Source organism: Sus scrofa, chromosome 2 (assembly GCF_054392235.1).
Source record: "Sus scrofa isolate SSC_HxYL_T2T_F1_AM1 chromosome 2, Sscrofa_HxYL_maternal_Yorkshire_Landrace_v2.0, whole genome shotgun sequence".
In the NCBI taxonomy this organism is placed as follows: Eukaryota; Metazoa; Chordata; class Mammalia; order Artiodactyla; family Suidae; genus Sus; species Sus scrofa.
The window spans coordinates 144,701,017-144,722,595 of NC_139384.1; the positions used below are offsets into that span (position 1 = coordinate 144,701,017).

Genomic DNA, 21,579 nt, shown 5'->3' on the forward strand with positions numbered 1-21,579 from the left:
ATATGCCGCGGGAGCGGCCCAAGAAATAGCAGCAACAACAACAAAAAGACAAAAAATAAATAAATAAATAAATAAATAAATAAATACAATATGACCTCACCTTTCCCCCAACCTCCAAAGGGATAGCTAATATCTAGAAATTGATAGGTAGTTTTTCATGCATGATTTTTTTAAATTTATAATTGATTTGCAAAGTTTCTGCTGTACAGCAAAGTGACCCAATCATACATATATATGTATATACATTCTTTTTCTCACATTATCCTCCATCACGTTCCATCACAAGTGACCAGAAATAATTCCCTCTGCTCTACAGCAGGATCTCATTGCTTATCCACACCAAGCCATGGTTTCTTTAGATAAGTCATTTCAAGCCCTCACTGATTTTTTTTTTTCTTTTTAGGGCCACACCCATGGCGTAGGTAGGTTCCCAGGCTAGGGGTCGAATCAGAGCTACAGCTGCTGGCCTACACCACAGCCACAGCCACAGCCACACCAGATCTGAGCTGCATCCATGCATGATTTTGTATGTGGATGTTTACATAAATAATATTTTGAATTGTGGCAAAAAATTTTAATTTAAATAAGTGCTTCCATACTGTGAAAAAAAATGTGATATATATATATATATAAATCATATATATATAATGGAATACTATTCAGTCATAAAAAAGAATGGAATATTGCCATTTGCAGTAACATGGACAAACCTAAAGGATATTATATTTAGTGAAGTAAGTCAGCAGAGAAAGGCAAATATGATATGAAATCACTTATATGTGGAATCTAAAAAATAATATAAATTAATCTATATAACAAACAGACTCACAGACAGAGAAAACAAAATTACAGTAACCAAAGAGAAAAGAGGCAGGGAGGGACAAATAAGCAGTATGGGATTAACAGATACAAAGTGTTTATATGTATATATTTTTAAAATATATTTTTCTTATTAAAATTGCATAATCTAATTCTAATAATGAGAAAACACTAGACAAATTCAAATTGAAGGACATTATAAAGATAACTGATCAGTAGTCTTCAAAAGTATCAAGATTATGAAAAACAAAGAAAGACAAAGGATCTGTCACAGAATGCAGTAGACTAAGAGAAAAATAATAATCTAATGCAATGTAGCATTCTAGATAGGATCCTAAATAGAAGAAAAGACATTAGTGGAAAAACTGGTGAAAACATGAATAAGGTCTATAGTTTACTTAATAGTTTTAACACCAACGTTAATTTCCTGATTCTGATCATTGCACCAGGGTTAAAGATAACATTATGGAAAGCTGGGTGGGAGGTATGTGGGAACCCTCTGTATTACTTCTGTAGTTTTTCTGCAAGTCTACAGTTCAAAATAAATGTTTTTAAAAAGTAAACCTATATGTGCTTAAGCTACTTACTGTTAGATATTATGTGTAGCCACAGGTAATCCTAACTGATTAATTTAACTTAGAAATCATTCAAAAGAAAAAACAGTTTGATTTTTCAATATAGACAAGGGTTTCCCCCCGAGACATGAGGAAAAAGAATGTGAAACTTACCTAAAATTGCTGAGAGATTTGAAAATTGAGGTGCCTTCTCTATTGCTACTGCTTTACTGGTGTCCAAAAGAGTAGAATTCTTACATATTACATTTTCTTCCAACATGGGACACTCCCAATCTGAAAAGACAAGGATTTGGAGTTCTTGTTGTGGCTCAGCAGTAACAAACCCACCTAGGAGGATGTGGGTTCTATCCCTGGCCAGGGTCAATGGGTTAAGGATCCATTGTTGTCGTGAGCTATGGTTTAGGTCACAGACTTGGCTCAGATCTGGAGTGGCTGTGGCTGTGATGCAGGCCAGCGGCTATAGCTGTGATTCAACCCCTAGCCTGGGAACTTCATATGCCACAGGTGTGGCCCTAAAAAGAATAAAATAAAATAAAAAGGCAAGGAGAAATGGCACAAAATTTTGAATAACAGCACCCATGTGGTAGGATACCTTTTTCTCCCCAACTCAGGTCGCCAGCCAATACCAAGCTATGGTATCTGAAGAACGTCTTGGGTGAGACAGAAAAAAAAAAAAAAAAAATGACAAACCTTAATGGCATCAGGACATCTGGGCTATTGCAGTGCTCTAACCCGCTTTCTTTCACAGATTTTTGCCTTATAAAGATTATTGATCTAAGGTAGAGGTATCGCACATGGGGTTTGCCTTTCTTATTTTATGTATAATTTATACATAAAAGTTATACCTATGTACCATTAACTATCATATTACTCAATAACAAACTGCTATTACTTGATGTCAGTTCTAAGTTTTCCATTACTTCCCACTATGGAAGTATGAGGCTATCCTCTCTTATATTTCCTTTTTCCCACACTTCCCATTATCCTCATGTTATTATATCATATGTGTAGTTAGAATAATATTCCATGTAGACATTAAGATTATATAAGTTGCCATAAAATGCTATTTACTCGTGTGGTATACCATGACCACCTTTTGTTTTACCTGGAGTCAATAAAAGTTTTCTTTGTTTAGTTTTTCTCTGTATTTTCATCTCTTTAGTTATAAACTCTATTAAATTGTATAAATCCATTCCATATATTTCATCCTTCGATATTCTGAAATTCCATAATGCTCTTTGTTGGTGTTTTTCATCTACTACCAGGCAGAGTATAGCCCTTTAAATGCAGAAATCATATTCTTTAGCTCTAGAAAATGTTCTTGAATACCTACGATAATTTTCTTCCTATTTTTTTCTGGAACTCCTATTTGATATTAGATTTCATATACTGCTTCTCTACCTTTTTTTCTATACTTTTGATTTTTTTCACTCTTCCTTTTTTCCCCTGGGAAGTCTCAACATATCTTCTAATCCTTTTATTGAGTTTTCCATTCTGCTACTGCATCTAATTTGTTCTCTGGGTATTCCTTTTTACAGCATCTTACTCCCATTCAATACATACATATCTCAATGAAGACTTTTTTCCCCATATTTTCCTCTCCTTTTGTTTCTATTTCTGTTTGGGTAATTTTTTTTTTAAATTTTATGGGGGTTAGAACACTTAACATTGAGACATCCTCAAATTTGTAAGAGTACAATATAGTGTTGTTAACTATAGGCACAGTGTTGTGCACTAAATCACTAGAACCTATTCATCTTGCATAAATGAAACTATAGCTTGTTGAATGGCAGCTCCTCACATCCCCCCTTCCTAGGCCCTGGCAACCAACATTCTACTCTACTTCTATGAATTTGACTACTTAAAGTGGAATCATTTTCTCTTCTTATGACTGGCTTATTTCACTTAGGGTAATGTCCTCAGAGTTCATCCATGCTATTGCATATGGCAGGATTTCCTTCCTTTTTAAGGCTGAATAATATTCCATTGTATGTATACACTATATTTTCTTTATCCATTCCTCCATTATTTTTATTTTTTAATTTTTTTTCTAGGGCTGCACTCGTGGCATATGGAGGTTCCCAGGCCAAGTGACTAATCAGAGCTGTAGCTGCTGGCCTACACCACAGCCACAGCAACTCGGGATCCGAGCAGCGTCTGCGACCTACATGACAGCTCACGGCAATGCCGGATCCTTAACCCAGAGAGCGAGGCCAGGGATCAAACCCACAACCTCATGGTTCCTAAACAGATTTGTTAACCACTAAGCCACAACAAGAACGCCCTATATTTTTAATTTTTCAAGTAACTTTCCATACTGCTTTCCAATACAACTTCACCATTTTATAGTCCCATCAACAGTGTACGAGGATTCCAATTTCTCACATCCTTACCAACACTTAGCCTTTTTTATATAATAACAATTCTAACAGTGGTGAGGTGATACCTCACTGCGATCTTGACTTACATTTCCCTGCATATACCTGTTGGCCATAAGAATGTCTTCTTTGGCAGAAATGTCCATTCAAGTCTCTTTTTTTTTTTTTAAGGGGAGCATCTGCAGCACAGGAACTTCCCAGGCTAGGGGTCAAATTGAAGTTACAGCTGTCAGCGTATGCCACAGCCACAGCAACAAGGGATCTGAGTCACATCTGCGACCTACACCACACCTCACAGCAATGCCAGATCCCCAACTCACTGAGTGAGGCTAGGGACCGAACCTGCATCCTCATGAATCCTGGTTGGATTACTTTCCACTGTGCCACAATAGGAACTCCCCGTTGCCTTTTTTTTTTTTTTTTTTTTTTTTTTTAATACCTGCAGCATATGGCAGTTTACCAGGCTAGGGGTTGAATCGAAGATGCAGCTGCTGGGCTACATACACTATAGCCACAGCAACGTTGGATCCAAGCCATGTCTGCAACCTACACCACAGCTCACAACAACACCAGATCCTTAACCCAGAGAGCGAGGCCAGGGTTCGAATCCACATCCTCATGGATCCTAGTCAGATTCGCTAACCACTGATCCACATAGGGAACTCGTGCCAATTTTTAATCAGGTAATTTGGATTTCTTTTTACTATTGAGTTGTGAGAGTTTCCTATATATTTTTCATATTAATCCCTTATCAGATATGTGATGTTCAATATTTTATCCCTTTTTATAGGTTGCCTTTATACTCTACTGATTGTTTCTTTTGCTGTGCAAAAGCTTCTTAGTTTTACCTAGGCCCACTTGTCTAATTTTGCTTTTTTCACCACATTCAAGAAATCATTAGCAAGAACAATTTTGATGAAGCTTTCCCCCTGTGTTTTCTTATAGGAGTTTTAGTTTCAGGTCTCATGTTGAAGTCTTAACGCTTGATTTGTGTATGATATAAAGGTCCAATTTAATTATTTTGTATGTGAATATCCAATTCTGCCAACATCATTTGTCGAAGAGACTCTCATACTACATGTGTTCTTGGCAGCGATGTCAAAGATCGACATGGATTTAGTTCTGGGCTCGCTATTCTGTCCTACTGTTCTATATGCCTGTCTTTATGTCAGTACTATACTGTTATATTTACTGTAGCTTTGCAATCTATCTTGAAATCAGTAAGGGTTAATTTTCTGTCTGGATATTCTATCTATTATTAAAAGTAGGGTTACTGAAGTCTCCTATTGTATTGCTGCCTATTCTTTCCTTCAGTTCTGTCAGTGTCTGCTTTATGTAATAGGTGCTCTGATGTTGGGTAAATATTTATTTAAAATTGTTACATGTTTCTAATTGACACTTTTAAAAGTATATAATGTCCTTCTTTTCTCTTATAATAGTTTCTTATTTAAAGTCTATTTTGGAGTTCCCATCGTGGTGCAGCGGTTAACGAATCCGACTAGGAACCATGAGGTTGCGGGTTCGATCCCTGCCCTTGCTCAGTGGGTTAACGATCCGGCGTTGCCGTGAGCTGTGGTGTAGGTTGCAGACGCGGCTCGGATCCCGTGTTGCTCTGGCTCTGGCGTAGGCTGGTGGCTACAGCTCCGATTCAACCCCTAGCCCGGGAACCTCCATATGCCGTGGGAGCGGCCCAAGAAATAGCAACAATAACAACAACAACAAAAAAAAAAATAAAAAAATAAAAAAATAAAATAAAGTCTATTTTATCTGATATAAGTATAGCCACTCTTGTTCTCCTTTGGTCACCATTTGCATGGAGTATCTTTTCCCATCTATGTGCTTTCAGTCTATGTGTGCAATTAAATCTAAAGTGAATCCTTTATAGATGGTATACAGATGGATTTTTTTCAATCTACTCAGTCATGCTTTGTGTCTTCTGATTGGGTTTAATCTATTTATGCTTAATCTATTAATTATTTACAGGTATTATTGATAGAGAAGAATTTACTGTTACAATTTTGTTTTCTGTTTTGTAGTTTTTTTGCCCCTCTTTCCTCCCTTGCCATGTTCCTTTGTCTTTCATTGATTTATATCGATATGTTTTGATTTCTTTCCAATTTGCTCTTATGTATCTTCTATAGGTATTTTTGGGGGGTTACTATGGGAATTACATAAAACAGCTTTAGGAAGTTCCCTTCATGGCTCAGCAGTTAATGAACCCAACTAGAATCCATGAGGATGCAGGTTCAATCCTTGTCCTTGCTCAGTGGATTAAGGATCTGGCGTTGCAGCGAGTTGTGGTATAGGTCACAGACGTGGCTCGGATCACCCATTGCTATGGCTGTGGCATAGGCCGGCAGCTGTAGATTCGATGTGACCCCTAGCATATGGAACCTCCATATGCCGAGGGGCAGCCCTAAAAAGACAAAAAACAGAACAAAACAAAAAAAAAACCACAGTTTTAACTCTACTTTAAGTAGATAACAACAAAAACTCTACACCTTTACTTCACACCTCAAACACACTTCGTTAATACTGATGTTATAATTTACATCTTTTTATATAGTATAGCCTTTAGCATATGTTTATAGCTATAGCAATACTTGATATTTTTGTCATTTAACTTTTATACTAGAATTAAAAGAGATTTATATATCACTATTCTAGTAGTAGTGTGTTTTTCGTCTATATACTTACCAGCAAGTTTTACACTTTCACATGCTTTTATGTTGCTGTTTAGAGTCCTCTGTTTCAACCTGAAGAACTCCCTTTAGCATTTCTTATAAGGTAAGTCTAATGATGATTAAATCCTTCAGCGTTTGTTTGTCTGGAAAATTCTTTATCTTAGCCTCACTTCTTTAGGACAGTTTTACTTATTATAGTATTTTTTCTTCTTAGCATTCTGACTGTATCATTCCACTCCCTTCTAGACTGCAAGATTTCTGCTGAGAAATTCATTGATAGTCTAACAGGGTCCCCTTATACATATTAAGTCACTTTTTAATTGATGACTTCAAAATTCTTTGTCTTCGTCTTATGACAATGTGATTATATGAGGCCTGTGTGAATTTCTTTGATTCATCCTCTTTGAGGTTTAGTTGGGCTCTGGATGTACATTTCCTTTTTCAGATTCGGGAAGATTTCAGCCACTATTTCTATGAAAAAGCCTTCTGGCTCTTTCTCTTTCCCTCTCTCCCTCCTCACCTCCTTTCCTCCTATGGGACTCCTGCAATGCATATATTTATCTGTTCTATTGTGCTCCTTAAGTCTCAAACTTCCCTCACTCTTTTATATTCTTTTTCTTTTGCTCCTCTGACTAGATCATTTCAAATGACTTATCTGTGAGTTTGCTAGTCCAATCCCTTTTATTGGATTTTTAAGTTCATTTATTGTTTTCCTCAGCTCTAAGATTCTGTTTCATTCTTTTTTTCCTGCTTTCTTAAAATTCTTGCTTTTTCCATGTACTGTTCTTCTGGGCTCTTTATGAACATTTACTGAACATACTTATGACAATTGTTTTGAATTCTCTGTCAGGTAGCTCATATATCTCCATTTAATTAGGGTCAGTTTCTGAAGCTTTATGTTATTTCATGTTTTAGACCATGTTTCCTTGTTTCTTCTTCTTTAAAAAAATTTTTAATTTGATTGGCGTATAACTGACTTACAATGTTGTATTAGTTTCGGGGGAATAGCAAAGTGATTCAGCCATACACACAAATATATCGTCTTTTTTTCCAATACAGGTTATTACAAAAGTACTGAGTAGCTTTTTCTGTGTTGAACAGCAGGTCCTCATTACCCAACTTCTTCTTTTTCTTTAAGTATTTGTGTTGGCGTCTGCACATTAGAAAATACAGCCACCTCTCTAAGTCTTCACAGACAGGCCTTGTACAGGAGAAAACCTTCACCAGTCTGCTCTCTCAAAACATCTTTCTAATTCAAATCATGGTCTTTGGATCTTAGCGGCCATGAGGCATCTAGAATACAGCAAATCTCATGAGTGCTACAGGACATGTGAGACAAAAGCTATTCCCTTGGGCAGGCACTGGAAATCTTGGAATGATATGCACAGTCCAACTCTTTCCCTTCCCAGACAGAATCTTCGACCAGTGAATATTTTCATGCTAGAACAAACTGCAAGCTTTGTTTTAGCACCCATCATACTTTTAGAGTATGTCAGGTCCCATCAGTAGCCTGAGGCAGACAAGACAGGAACCAATTCTTTGGCCATTCACAGAAAATTTACAATGACTGATACATGGTTCAGCTCTTTTCCTTTCTCCCTAGGGAGAAGCTGGAAGCTGAAGATTTCCTGCCAAGATACATGGTTCAGCTCTTTTCCTTTCTTCCTAGGGAGAAGCTGGAAGCTGAAGATTTCCTGCCAATTGTATGGCACTGTGCTAGGGATATGAATTACAGTGAAAGGGTGTCTTGCATTTTCCTACTGGCTTTGATGTGACTGGTCTCAAGCTTTCTTAGGGTGCAGGAGCCCCTCAATTAGTTTTGAGATTTCTCACAAAGGAAATTAGTTCATGCATTGTTGTTGAATTGGCGGGTTCCATAGGCAAAGGTGAGTCTAGGGCTTCCTATTTCAATATCTTACTGACTTGCTACCATATTTAGCTTCATTGATCTTTATATTTTATGTTAGAGTTTCCTTGGAGGTCTGGTAGTCCTTGGCTCTCTGTTCATATTTAAGAGGGGGCCCTAAAAGGCTAAGTGGTATCTCTATGGTTCAGTTGGGGTTTGTTACATAGGCAGGTTCACTGTAGGGTTCTTATTAGTTTCATTGAAGGACTACTGAGTCCAGTATCTTTAGATACTTTCTTAGAAGTTGATCCGATTTCTGAGAGAATACTTCCATTTCTACTGACTGGAAGGTTCAAGAGTGGTTGCTAGTATTCTGGAAGCTGAGCAGAGAAATGGGCTGCTGGGTGAGGATGAGACTAGGCATTCATTGGGTGAACAGGTCACACAATTTGGAATATATACTTTTGTTTAATTACCCCTTTCTGCATTCACTACAGTATCTGAAGCAGTTAGATTTTTCTATCTAATAAGTAACCCTGAAATCTCAGTGGCATAATATGAAAGCATTTATTTTTTATACCCATGTCTACTGTTTAGCTCAAGCAGCTCTGTTTTAGATCACAGGGTCTGCTGATCAGATAGGACAGCTCTGTGAAGTGTGTAGTCTGCCTGGGACTATCCTGCTCTACATCTCTCCTTCTGGAGTCCCAGGTAGAGTAGAAGCTAATTAGGAGGTACACACACACACACACACACACACACACACATATACATACACATATATAGTCCCTGACTTAGAATGGTTTAACTTACAATTTTTTCCATCCTAAGTGGAAGATCTGTATTCTTCTCAGAATGGCAAAGGGTATATGGACAAGGCCAACCATGCATGCATATTTTAAAGTTTTACTTACGTTTCACTAACTGGTATCCTATTGCTGAAAGTAAGTCACAAGGCCAATCCCAAAGCCAAATAGTGAGAAAGTACACTTTACCCACCCTGAGGCTATGACAAGTGTGTGGCTATATAATACTACCGGCAGGGGAATGAGTAAATGAGACCAATATTTCAAAATGCCATGGTATCCTTGCTATTATTAGTGCCTAGTATCCTCCAGTCCAGAGTCCCTCTGCTTCAAAACATCCCAAAGAATAAATCTCTAGGCTCTACTTGAGAAGGAAAGGAGAACATGCCACATCTTTCATGCTTTGGACCTATCTTTTTACAAGTATTTTACAAGCCAGGTTGGAAGTTTTTCTGGGATACCATGGTACAGAATGGCTTATTTCTCGGGAATTCTCATTGTTGATTTAGGATTCAGCTTTTCAAGTCTACTTTATTAGACCATTTTCTCTCTAGCTTTCCAGACTTTATGCTTTATTCTTTCCAATTCTCTTTAATCTTATGTATTTATGCCTTAAAAAAAAAGACACTGTAAAAAATTGTGGAGGAAGGCATGCGTTCAATCTGCATCATTAACCGTAGGCTCTTAATTATAGTATATATAGTACACACAAATAACTGTTAATTCGTAGAAAAAATTCAAGCAGGGAGATGCTCTAGTCAACATTTGAGTTATTTTCTGAAAAGTAAGAGAAGTGTAGGAAAAAAAGATAGCCCATAGTTCAAAGTTACAAGTATACATACGTTACATGCAAACTGCTTAATAGCTGGATATGTGTTACATGTAAATGCTGATTCCTTTTTCCTTCCTCCTTGCTCTGAGGGGTTTTTTGTTTGTTTTTTTGTGGGGTTTTTTTGGGCTATGCCTATGGCATGAGAAAGTTCCTGGACCAGGGATCAAATCTATGCCGCAGCTGTAACCAGAGCCACAGCAGTGACAACACTGAATCCTTAATCTGCTGAGCCACAAAGAACTCCCTGATCTGAGGTCTTCTGATCTACAGTCCTATGTGACTAGGCATGAAACACCATGGATAGTGGGCAGAAGAAGGTTTTAGTGAGGAAGATAAGTACACTTTCTCAAAAGGAGTATTATTCACTGCAGAGTTTGTGGACAGAGAAACAATGAAGCAACTTAAAATTATCATCTCACCTAAATAATCTGATCCTCTGAAGAGTTCAGGTGATGGGAAGCTACTTAAACTCTCTTCAGAACTCTTGTATTCCGTATAAGAGTCTGTGACTGAATAACTCAGAAGAGAGCTAGAAACATCATGCTGCAAACTTAGTCCTATGGAATAATAAAAAAAGGGTAAAATGGTTCAATAATAAACAGATTCGAAATCCTAAAAACTCAAATGTATAGAAATGTAATGCAGTTATATACAAATAATGTAAAATGACATATACAAATGAAAAGGCATACTATTGTACACAGCTTTAATTTTAACCTTAGAAAATAATTCTGGGAGTTTCCATCATGGCTCAGTGGAAATGAATCTGACTAACGTCCATGAGGGTGCAGGTTTGATCCAAGGCCTTGCTCAGTGGGTTCAGGATCCAGCGTTGCCATGAGCTGTGGTGTAGGTTGCAGATACAACTCAGATCCTGTGTTGCTGTGGCTGTGGTATAGGCTGAACTCCACGATCGGGAGTTCCCGTCGTGGCGCAGTGGTTAACGAATCCGACTAAGAGCCATGAGGCTGCGGGTTTGGTCCTTGGCCTCGCTCAGTGGGTTCAGGATCCAGCGTTGCCATGAGCTGTGGTATAGGTTGCAGATAGGCTTGGATCCTGTGTTGCTGTGGCTGTGGTATAGGCCAGCAGCTATAGCTCCAGTTCCATATGGAACCTCCATATACCGTGGTGAGGGCCTAAAAAGGTTAAAAAAAAAAAAAAAAAGAAAAGAATTCTGCTTTTGATATGGAGAAAATGCTTTATAAACCTTTGTTGTTTTTCAAAGTTTTATAACTTATTCCATCCATATTTTGGTTCAGTTTTAATTCTTGACTAAAAATGCAATTTTTATATATAAGTAACCCACTAACTGTAAGCTAACTTGCTGAGGAGAAGAAAGAGTGATTCTAGTTATTCCATTTTATTTTATTTATATATTTATTTTTTGTCTTTTTTGCCATTTCTAGGGCTGCTCCCACGGCATAGGGAGGTTCCCAGGCTAGGGGGTCTAATCAGAGCTGTAGCCACCAGCCTACACCAGAGCCACAGCAACACGGGATCCGAGCCGTGTCTGCAACCTACACCACAGCCCACGGCAACGCCGGATCGTTAACCCACTGAGCAAGGGCAGGGATCAAACCCGCAACCTCATGGTTCCTAGTCGGATTCGTTAACCACTGCGCCACGAAGGGAACTCCTAGTTATTCCATTTTAAAAACAATGAACAAAAACATAGACTCAAAGGAACATAGCTCAAAGGAACTGGACAGACAGCCCAGACATATATGAGCAACTGATTTTTGACTAAGACTCAAAGGTAATTCAATGGAGAAAGGATATTCTTTTAAACAAATTACTCTGCAACAACTGTATATCCACATGCAAAAGCAAAACACTCCTCTCTTCCATCACATAAAAAATTAACTATAAATGCACCATAGTTTTAAACGTAAATAAAAACTTCTAGAAGTAAACACAGAGGAGAAAAATCTTCATGACATTGAATTAGGCAAAGATTTCTTAGATATAACTAAAAGGATGATTCATAAAGCAACAGCAGTGATAAAATGGACTTCAAATTTTAACACTTTTATTCAAAAGAGACAGTTAAGGTGAAAAAACAAGCCATAGACTAAGAGAAAACATTTGTAAATGGACTGGAATCCAAAATATAAAGAACTCTGAAAACTCAATCTAATAGGAAATGGGGGAAAATATCTGAACAGAAAATCTTCCAGACTTGGAGAGGTTTTGTTTGTTTGTTTGTTTTGTCTTTTGTCTTTTTAGGGCCGCACCCTGGGCATATGGAGGTTCCCAGGCTAGGGGTCAAATTGGAGCTATAGCTGCCTGCCTACGCCACAGCCACAGCAACGTCAGATCCGAGCCCCATCTGCAACCTACACCACTGATCATGGCAACACCGGATCCTTAACCCGCCGAGCAAGGCCAGGGATCGAACTCACAACCTCATGGTTCCTAGTTGGATTCGTTTCTGTTGCACCATGACAGGACCCAGACTTGGAGGTCTTAAAGTCATCCCTGTGACAGCAGCCTAGAATGAAGACCTTTCCAATAAATGACGGGGATAGAAATTAGTACTTAAAGAACCACAAGGTTGAGTTAAAAAGGGTGGGGGGGTGCAAATCAACTATAAAGGAAAAAAATAAAAATCATTTAAAACCGGGGAGGGGGGATACACCCTGCTATAGTCATTCAGCATTTATCAAACAAAACATAGGTGAACGCTAATAGAAACTGGCAAGGTGGAGGGTAAGGGATGAAAGGAGAGCACTGCTCTGAAAATCCATTATCTTCCATCCTGGAGTTGACATACCTATCTCTGCTCATCCATTATCTACCTGAGACAATAACTTTTTGTCCTTCCTACTCTGACCTCACCATACCTCTTCTCTTCTACTCTAACTCCCTCCTTAAAGTTGACAATTGTTGGGAGTTCCTGCTGTGGCTCACTGGTAGCAAACCCAACTAGCATTCATGAGGACGGAGGCTCAGTGGGTTAAGGATCCGGCGTTGCTGTGAGTTGTGGTGTAGTTCACAGATGTGGCTGGTGTAAGCCAGCAACTAACTGTAGCTCCGATTTGACACCTAGCCTGGGAACCTCCATATGCCATGGGTGGGGCCTTAAAAAGCAAAAAAAAAAAAAAAGTTGACAATTGTTTCCTACCTGGCCACCTCTTTTAGCCACCAGTGCCACACTTAAATTGACTGACTCAATCCACCATCCTTAACCTCCTCAGAAGTCAGAGGCAGGATATCCCTCTGAGTATCTTATGCTTCCTCTACTTCAAAGGCCCAAGAGCGTCCTTCCTTGTCCTTGCTGCTTTTTACTTTTCTCACTTCATTGTCATCCTTTTCACCCAAGTTGTTAAATCTCTCCTGCCTACCGCCTCTCAAAATTCCCTTCCATCAAACCCCAGAACTCAAGCCAGGCTCAGAAATTAGGAAAGCTCCAGAATTACCATCTGGGCAGTTGGGTAGAGAAAACAATAAACAAATGTTCCTGGAGTTCCCGTCGTGGCACAGTGGTTAATGAATCCGACTAGGAACCATGAGGTTGCGGGTTCGGTCTCTGCCCTTGATCAGTGGGTTAACGATCCGGCGTTGCCGTGAGCTGTGGTGTAGGTTGCAGACGCGGCTCAGATCCCGCGTTGCTGTGGCTCTGGCGTAGGCTGGTGGCTACAGCTCCGATTCGACCCCTAGCCTGGGAACCTCCATATGCTGTGGGAGCGGCCCAAGAAATAGCAAAAAGACAAAAAAAAAAAAAAAAAAAAACAAATGTTCCTGACTGTATCAAAAGAAAGCTGTTCCTGGTGTCACAAATTAGAAATGCATTTAAAATTATATTTATATCAAATTACAGTAAACAGGAGATCCCGCTGTGGTGCAACAGGATTGGCACTGTCTTGGGAGTGCTGATATGCAGGTTTGATCCCCAGCCCAGCACAGCAGGTTAAGAATCTGGTGTTGCCACAGCTGTGGCAACTGCAGCTCAGATCTGATCCGTGGCCCAGGAACTCCATATGCCACAGGGCAGACAAAAAAGAAAAATATATATACATATCATCAACATTTTAACAAGTCAAATAGTTCGACAAGACTTTTACCAAAAAGTGCAACCTCTCCTCTTATAATGTCCTATCATAATGTCCCTCTTAGAGACAATTATTTTCAACTCTATTAACTCTACTGTTTCTTTTAATATCTAGATTTATATTTATAAATTAAATGTATTCACTGATCTTATTTATTCTATTGTTATTCTATTTATATTTACAAATTGATCCATGTAAAGATAAATATATTTACAATTGATCCATGTTCTATGAGCTCTATTATATCACCTTTTTGCTGCAAGTTTTTGTTTTTCATTTGAGTTATTGATTACTTAATTTTAAATTAGTTTTCTAGGAGTTTCTATTGTGGCTCAGTGGATTAAGAACCCAACATAGTGTTCATGAAGATGCAGTTTCAATTCCTGGCTTGCTAAGTGGGTTAAAGATTCAGTGTGGCTGATCAAACTCCTGGAAGAGAACATAAGTAAAACATTCTCTGACATCAACCTTACAAATGTTTTCTCAGCTCAATCTCCCAAAGCAACAGAAATAAGAGCAAAAATAAACCAATGGGACCTAATCAAACTGACAAACTTTTGCACAACAAACGAAACCAAAAAGACAACTTACAGAATGGGAGAAAATAGTGTCAAATGATGCAACTGACAAGGGCTTAATCTCTAAAATATACAAGCAACTTATACAACTCAACAGCAAAAAGCCAACAACCCAATGGAAAAATGGGGAAAAGATCTGAATAGACTGTTCTCCAAGGAAGACGGCCAACACGCACATGAAAAAATGCTCAACATCACTAATTATTAGAGAAATGAAAATCAAAACTACCATGAGGTACCACTTCACACCAGTCAGAATGGCCATCATTAATAAGCCCACAAATAACAAATGCTGGAGAGGGTGTGGAGAAAGGGAACCCTCCTGCACTGTTGGTGGGAATGTAAACTGGTACAACCACTGTGGAAAACAATATGGAGGTACCTCAGAAAACTAAATGTAGAACTATCATATGACCCAGCAATCCCACTCTTGGGCATATATCCAAACAAAACTTCCCTTGAAAAAGATACATGCACCCGTATTCATTGCAGCACTATTCACAATAGCCAAGGCATGGAAACAACCTAAATGTCCATCGACAGATGAATGGATTAAGAAGATGTGATAAAACAAACAAACAAACAAACAGGAGTTCCTATCCTGGCTCAGCCGAAACGAATCCCACTAGGAACCATGAGGTTGCAGGTTCGATCTCTGGCCTTGCTCAGTGGGTTCAGGACCCAGCATTGCCGGGAGCTGTGGTGTAGGTTGCAGACACGGCTCGGATCTGGCATTGCTGTGGCTCAGGAATAGGCCGGTGGCTACAGCTCTGATTAGACCCCTAGCCTGGGAAACCCCATATGCCTCAGGTGTGGCCCTAAAAGGACAAAAAGACAAAAAGTAAAAAACAAAAAAAACAGACTACCAGTTAAAAATAGAAAAGTCATTTTCACTTAAGAATGTCCCTGATGAAGCAATAAAAATGACTGATTTATTAAATTCTCCACGTCGGTTAAATATTCTGTGTGACAAAATGAGAAAATAATAAATATATCTGCTGCAAATCAAAGTAAAATAAAAACACTTAGTGATTGAGGTGCCTGCTGATTTTAGGCACTACTTTCATGGAACACCAATTTTACTTGAAAGAACAATTTCTAGACAAATTATACTGATCCGAATTTAGGTATCTGGCAGACATTTCCTCAAAACTGAACCCAGTGAGCCTGGGAAAACAAATGACAGCATTGGTTGCCAATGATCAGATTCAACTTTTCAAGAAGAATTGGTAATTTGGCAAACATATATCTACCGTCTTGAGCTTGACAGCATCCCATTACTTAAAGAGACTTTTCTGATTATATTGGTGTTGATTTCAACAAATATGGTTTTTGGTATCATATAATAAATCTATCAATATTTGTGCATAACTAAGTGAACTTATATTTCCCAAATGACCACGAGCATGATGTTACAAAATTATGCATGAGAAAATGATCCATCCAAATTTTAAGACAGACCAATAAACTTTAACGTACCAGAATAAGAAAAATGTAGTGATATAACTTCGGACTTCACATGGCAACTAACCTTTAACAAAACACTTGTTGAGATCTGCTACTATCAAAGATTATCTGAAAAGGCTATTAAAATATTCTTCCCTTCTAAAACTCAAACAAAAGAAGATGTGGTATATATACACAATGGAATACTACTCAGCCATAATAAAGAACAAAATAATGCCATTTGCAGCAACATGGATGGAACTAGAGACTCTCATACTAAGTGAAGTAAGTCAGAAAGAGAAAGACAAATGCCATACGATATCACTTATATATGTAATATAATATGCAGCCCAAATCAACTTTTCCGTAGAAAAGAAAATCATGGACTTGGAGAACAGACTTGTGGTTGCCAAGGAGGAGGGGAAGGGAATGGGATGGATTGGGAATTTGGGGTTAACAGATGCAAACTATTGCCTTTGGAATGGATAAGCAATGAGATCCTGCTGTATAGCACTGGAAACTGTCTAGTCACTTATGATGGAGCATGATGGATGATAATGTGAGAAAAAGAATGTGTGTGTGTGTGTGTGTGTGTGTGTGTGTGTGTGTGTGTGTGTGTGTGTGTGACTGGATCACCTTGCTGTACAGTAGAAAATTGACAGAATATTGTAAACCAGCTATGACGGAGAAAAAAAAATAATTTAAAAAAGCATTCTAGATCAGGAGTTCCCGTCGTGGCGCAGTGGTTAACGAATCCGACTAGGAACCATGAGGTTGCGGGTTCGGTCCCTGCCCTTGCTCAGTGGGTTAACGATCCGGCGTTGCCGTGAGCTGTGGTGTAGGTTGCAGACGCGGCTCGGATCCCGCGTTGCTGTGGCTCCAGCGTAGGCTGGCAGCTACAGCTCCGATTGGACCCCTAGCCTGGGAACCTCCATATGCCGCAGGAGCAGCCCAAAGAAATAGCAAAAAGACAAAAAAAAAAAAAAAAAGCATTCTAGATCAGTATTTAAAACATTGATTGCATTTTTTGGTGTCTGACAGATTTAAACCTTACTGCTCCATGTTGCCCTTATGCCTGATATCTGTGCAAGCCGATAAGCTCTGGTGCTCCATCTTTTGGCAAGTTAAAACCATTCATAAGAAAACTTATCCTGGGCCCGCCCTCTCTAACCACCTATAAACCCCAACCTACTCTCCTTTCCCTGCTTCCCAAGATACTTTCAGTCCTGCTCAGGAGATACCTTCCTCTCCAGAAGACCTCAATATATCAGTAATAAACCTTTCCATACACTCTTGGTATGTGGGTAGCATCGTTAACCTTGAAATTTGAAACAAATTTTGGGTGGGGATCTATCCTGTCTGTGCAAAATCTGAAATCAGAAAAAAATGCATCTTTCTACCATGTTTTAACTTTTGGAATTGCTCTAGAAGTCTAATGCCATTCATATTCATGATTGCTTATTTGCCATCAATAATTTTTGCTCTGGAAGAGTAAAGGAGTTCTTTTTCTTGAGGATTTAAGGGTTTTTGTTTTTTTTTCACCATGCCTGCAGAACATGGAAGTTCCTGGGCCAGGGATCAAACCTGTGCCATGGCAGGAACCCGGGGTGCAATAACAATGCTGGATCCTTGACCTGGTATGCCACAAGGGAACTCCTATCTTGAGGATTTTTTTTTTTTGGCGTTAAAACCTCTTGATTTATTCAGATTATTTTACATACAATGATGTAACTGTGACCTCAAAGTGTGCAAAGTTAAAGCCTTCAATTGCAGCTGAGAGGAGAGCATGGGAATGGTACACCCTGGGAGTGGGATGACTCAGGGATGATGGGCAGCCTCCTTCCCAGGGCCAGGGGTGGGGGAGTGACCTGAGGAGCAGGGCCCAAGTGGCCCAGGAACAGGGGAAGGGGGCAGAGACCTCCCTCTGGCATAGGTTAGGAGAGGATTTTTTAAATTACATCATGTACCTTGGCATGGATCTTTTTCATTAATTATGATGGGCAGAAGGTGAGTTCTTTCAGTATGTACTCTCATGACAATTTTTATTTTTATTTATTTATTTGGTCTTTTTGCTTTTTCTTGAGCCGCTCCCACAGCATGTGGAGGTTCCCAGGCTAGGGATCTAATCGGAGCTGTAGCCACCGGCCTACATGAGAGCCATAGCAACTCGGGATGCGAGCCACGTCTGCGACCCACACCACAGCTCACAGCAACATGAGATCCTGAACCCACTGAGCAAGGCCAGGGATCAAACCTGCAACCTCATGCTTCCTAGTCGGATTCATTAACCACTGCGCCATGATGGGAACTCTTCTTGACCATTTTTAATTCTAGAAAAAATTTCTAGTTTTATGTGTTCAATAATTTCCTTTCTGGAACTCCTGCACTGCTGATGGGAATGTAGGTTGGTACAACTACTATGGACAGCAGTGTGGAGGTTACCTAAAAAAAATTAAACAGAGCTACCGCATGATTCAGCAGTCCTACTCCTGGGCATCTATCTGAAGAACACTACAATTTGAAAAGATACATGCACTCCAATGTTCACTGCAGCAGTATTTACAATAGCCAAGAGATGGAAGCAACCTAAATGTCCATCAAAAGAGAACTAGATAAAGAAGATGTGGTCCATATATACAATGGAATATTACTGAGCTATATGAAAAGAATAAAATATTGCCATTTGTAGCAACATGGATGGACCTAGAGATTATCATACTAAGTAAAGTAAGTCAGACAAGGACAAATATCAAATATCATATGAGGTCATTAGTATGTAGAATATAATAAAAATGACACAAAAGAACTTGATTCACAAAAGCAAAAAGACTCAAAAATTTAAAAATTAAACTTACGGTTATCAAAAGGGAAACACCTGGGGGGAGGGATGAATTGGGAGGTTGGGACTGGCATATACATACTACTATATGCAAAACAGATTGGTAACAAGGACCCATAGCTCGGGGAAATCTACTCAGTACTCTGTGGAGCCTACATGGAGAAATAATCTGAAAAAGAATGGCTATATATGTACGTGTATGACTGCTTCACATCACTGTACATCTAAAACTAACAACATTTTAAGTCACTTATACTCCAAAAAAATTTATTTAAAAAATAATTTATTTTCTGTTTACTTTATAATGTTTAGAACTACTATTTTTCAGATGTGAGAATGCCTGGGCTCAGCTTCTAATTATTTTCCTTTTTAAAATAGCAGCTTTATTGAAACATAATTCATGGAGTTCCTGCTGGGGCTCAGCAGGTTATGAACCTGACTAGTAGTGAGGATGCGGGTTCGATCTCTGGCCTTGCTCAGTGGGTGAAAGGACCTGGTGTTGCCCTAAGCTGTGGTGTGAGTTGCAGATGCAGCTCAGATTCTGTGTTGCTGTGGCTGTGGCCTAGGCTGACAGCTGCAGCTCTGATTCGACCCCTGGCCTAGGAATTTCCATATGCCGCAGATGTGGTGCTAAAAAGCAAATACACATACACACATTTATAAAATTTTTATATATATATGTAAAATTTTATATTCCATAGATAGCAATCTTTAAATTTTTTTCTTTTTAAGCTTGTACCTGCAACATATGGAAGTTCCTGGCTAGGGAGGAATCGGAGCTGCAGGCTTATGCCACAGCCATGGCAACACTGGACCCGAGCCTTATCTGTGATCTATGCCGCAGCTTGCAGCGGTGCCAGTTCCTTAACACACTGAGCAAGGCCAGCGATCAAACCTGCATCCTCATGAACAGTACGTCGGGTGCTTAACCTGCTGAGCCACAATGGGAACTCCACCATCCTCTAAAAATTTTAAAGTGCCCAAATGGGTGGTTTTAGTACATTCACAGACTTGTGTTACAGTATTTCTATCTTTTATCTTCTCTTTAATGTCTTCCAACTTTTGGAATATTTCCTTAAATTCATCACCCAAACCTTCATAAAATGTTTTATTTCTGATTTCATATACCTATTTTTTCTTTTTAGAGCCGCACCCCTGGCATATGGAGGGTCATATGCAATATGTTTTAAGAAAACTCCTCTATTTTATTTTCTAGCAGGCTAATTTGATTTTCAGCTGAATACATCCTAATATTACGTTCATTTATCGAGTTTTAAATTTTGATGATATTTTTAGTGTCCAGAGGCTATAATTTTTGTTATAGCAGCCTGTTATATCATGGATTCAATGGCCTCTTTTCTCTAAAAAGATAGTGAAAGTTTTCTCCCATTCCCTCTGGTATTAATTCTTCTGTTTGTAGTATTTATGGCCTTTCTTCTATGACACTGATTTTCTTCAAAGGTTTCAGTGTTCCTGACTGTTCATATCTCTATTTGAGAATCTGTTTTGTATGGCACAGAGATAAATGCCGAAACAACAGTCCAGCTCTGGAGATTTTAGAAAAGTGATAAGACAATCTGGGAACTTACTTTCTGGGAGGGATGCTCTCCTATGTTTTGTGGGTATTGTAGGTTATAAGGGGCACTGCCCTAACTGTCTGGGTAGTATCTACACTAGACGTCTCCTACGTCACAATTCCCACTTCGGAGCGCCATCATTTATCTTTTCCTGGGGTTAACAAGCATATGCGTAATCTACATTTTCCACTTTTTCACCCCTCTGCTATCCTTGTGGTAATCCAACTCTCCTCTGCTTCTCACTGCAGCTCCAGAATTGCTCCTTAGGAGCCAAACCCTTGGTTCACTTTGTTTGAACCAGGGTTTCATCCTGTCAGCAGGCACTGGTTGCTGCCAGTGTTTCTAATTTAAGAAGGGGATGAGAAAGGGGCCAGGTCGTATAGTGCCAGAAAGCAGTGCTTAATCCATTACCTCGACATTTCCTTCAGGGTCCTCTCTACTACAGTGTTTTGCATTTATTAACCAAGTGTTTTGAGTTAAGCGTATATCCAGAGTTATTCCTACCTCTGCAGTGGTTTTCCTCTGCTCTTCAAATATTCATCAGTCTGAGCTCATCTGTGTTTAAGAATTTCTCAGTATTTCTGGTGTGGTACTGGCATCCTTTCTTGTTTTCAAAAATAACTTCAATAACATCAATATATAGATGGCTCACACATTTCTATCACTAGCCCTCCACATCCAACTTCCTATTTGATATTGCTACTTAGTCATCTTAAAGGCACTCATAACTTAGTACATGAAAGAGAGAATTTGTTATCTTTCTCTCAAATAAGATTTTTTTTTCGGTGAATGGCACCAATCTATACCCAGTTATGCAAGCCAGAAATACTTGTCATATACATATATTTTTTGGTCAGATTTAGGGCCGCATCTGTGTCATACAGAAGTTCCCAGGCTAGGGGTTAAACTGGAGCTGCAGCTGCCAGCCTTTGCCACAGGCACAGAAACGCAGGATCGGAGCCAAGTCTGCAACCTACACCACAGCTCACGGCAACACCAGATCTTTAACCCACTGAGCAAGGCCAGGAATCAAACCTGAGCCACTGAGCCATGATGGGAACTCCACACTTGTCATCTTAGATACCTCTACTTCTTCTTTCTTCTTTCGCCAAATTCTTCCCACAATAGCCATAAGACATGCCCACTT

The 21,579-nt window shown here is 39.1% G+C and overlaps 1 protein-coding gene across 9 annotated transcripts in view; it reads right to left on the bottom strand.

Annotated features, from left to right (window-relative positions):
- The window catches only part of MEIKIN (meiotic kinetochore factor), a 102,969-nt gene that overhangs the window by 77,134 nt on the left and 4,256 nt on the right, over nucleotides 1–21,579 (bottom strand). For all 9 annotated transcript variants that reach the window (XR_014838767.1, XM_085014554.1, XM_085014552.1 and 6 more), the window contains 2 exons: nucleotides 10,360–10,497; nucleotides 1,548–1,667 (listed from right to left, as the gene is read on the bottom strand). Coding sequence is in view for 8 of the 9 variants with exons in the window: in XM_085014554.1 (XP_084870680.1) it covers nucleotides 1,548–1,667; nucleotides 10,360–10,497 (258 nt within the window). In the remaining variant the exon portion in view is untranslated. The remainder of the gene's footprint in view (nucleotides 1–1,547; nucleotides 1,668–10,359; nucleotides 10,498–21,579) is intronic.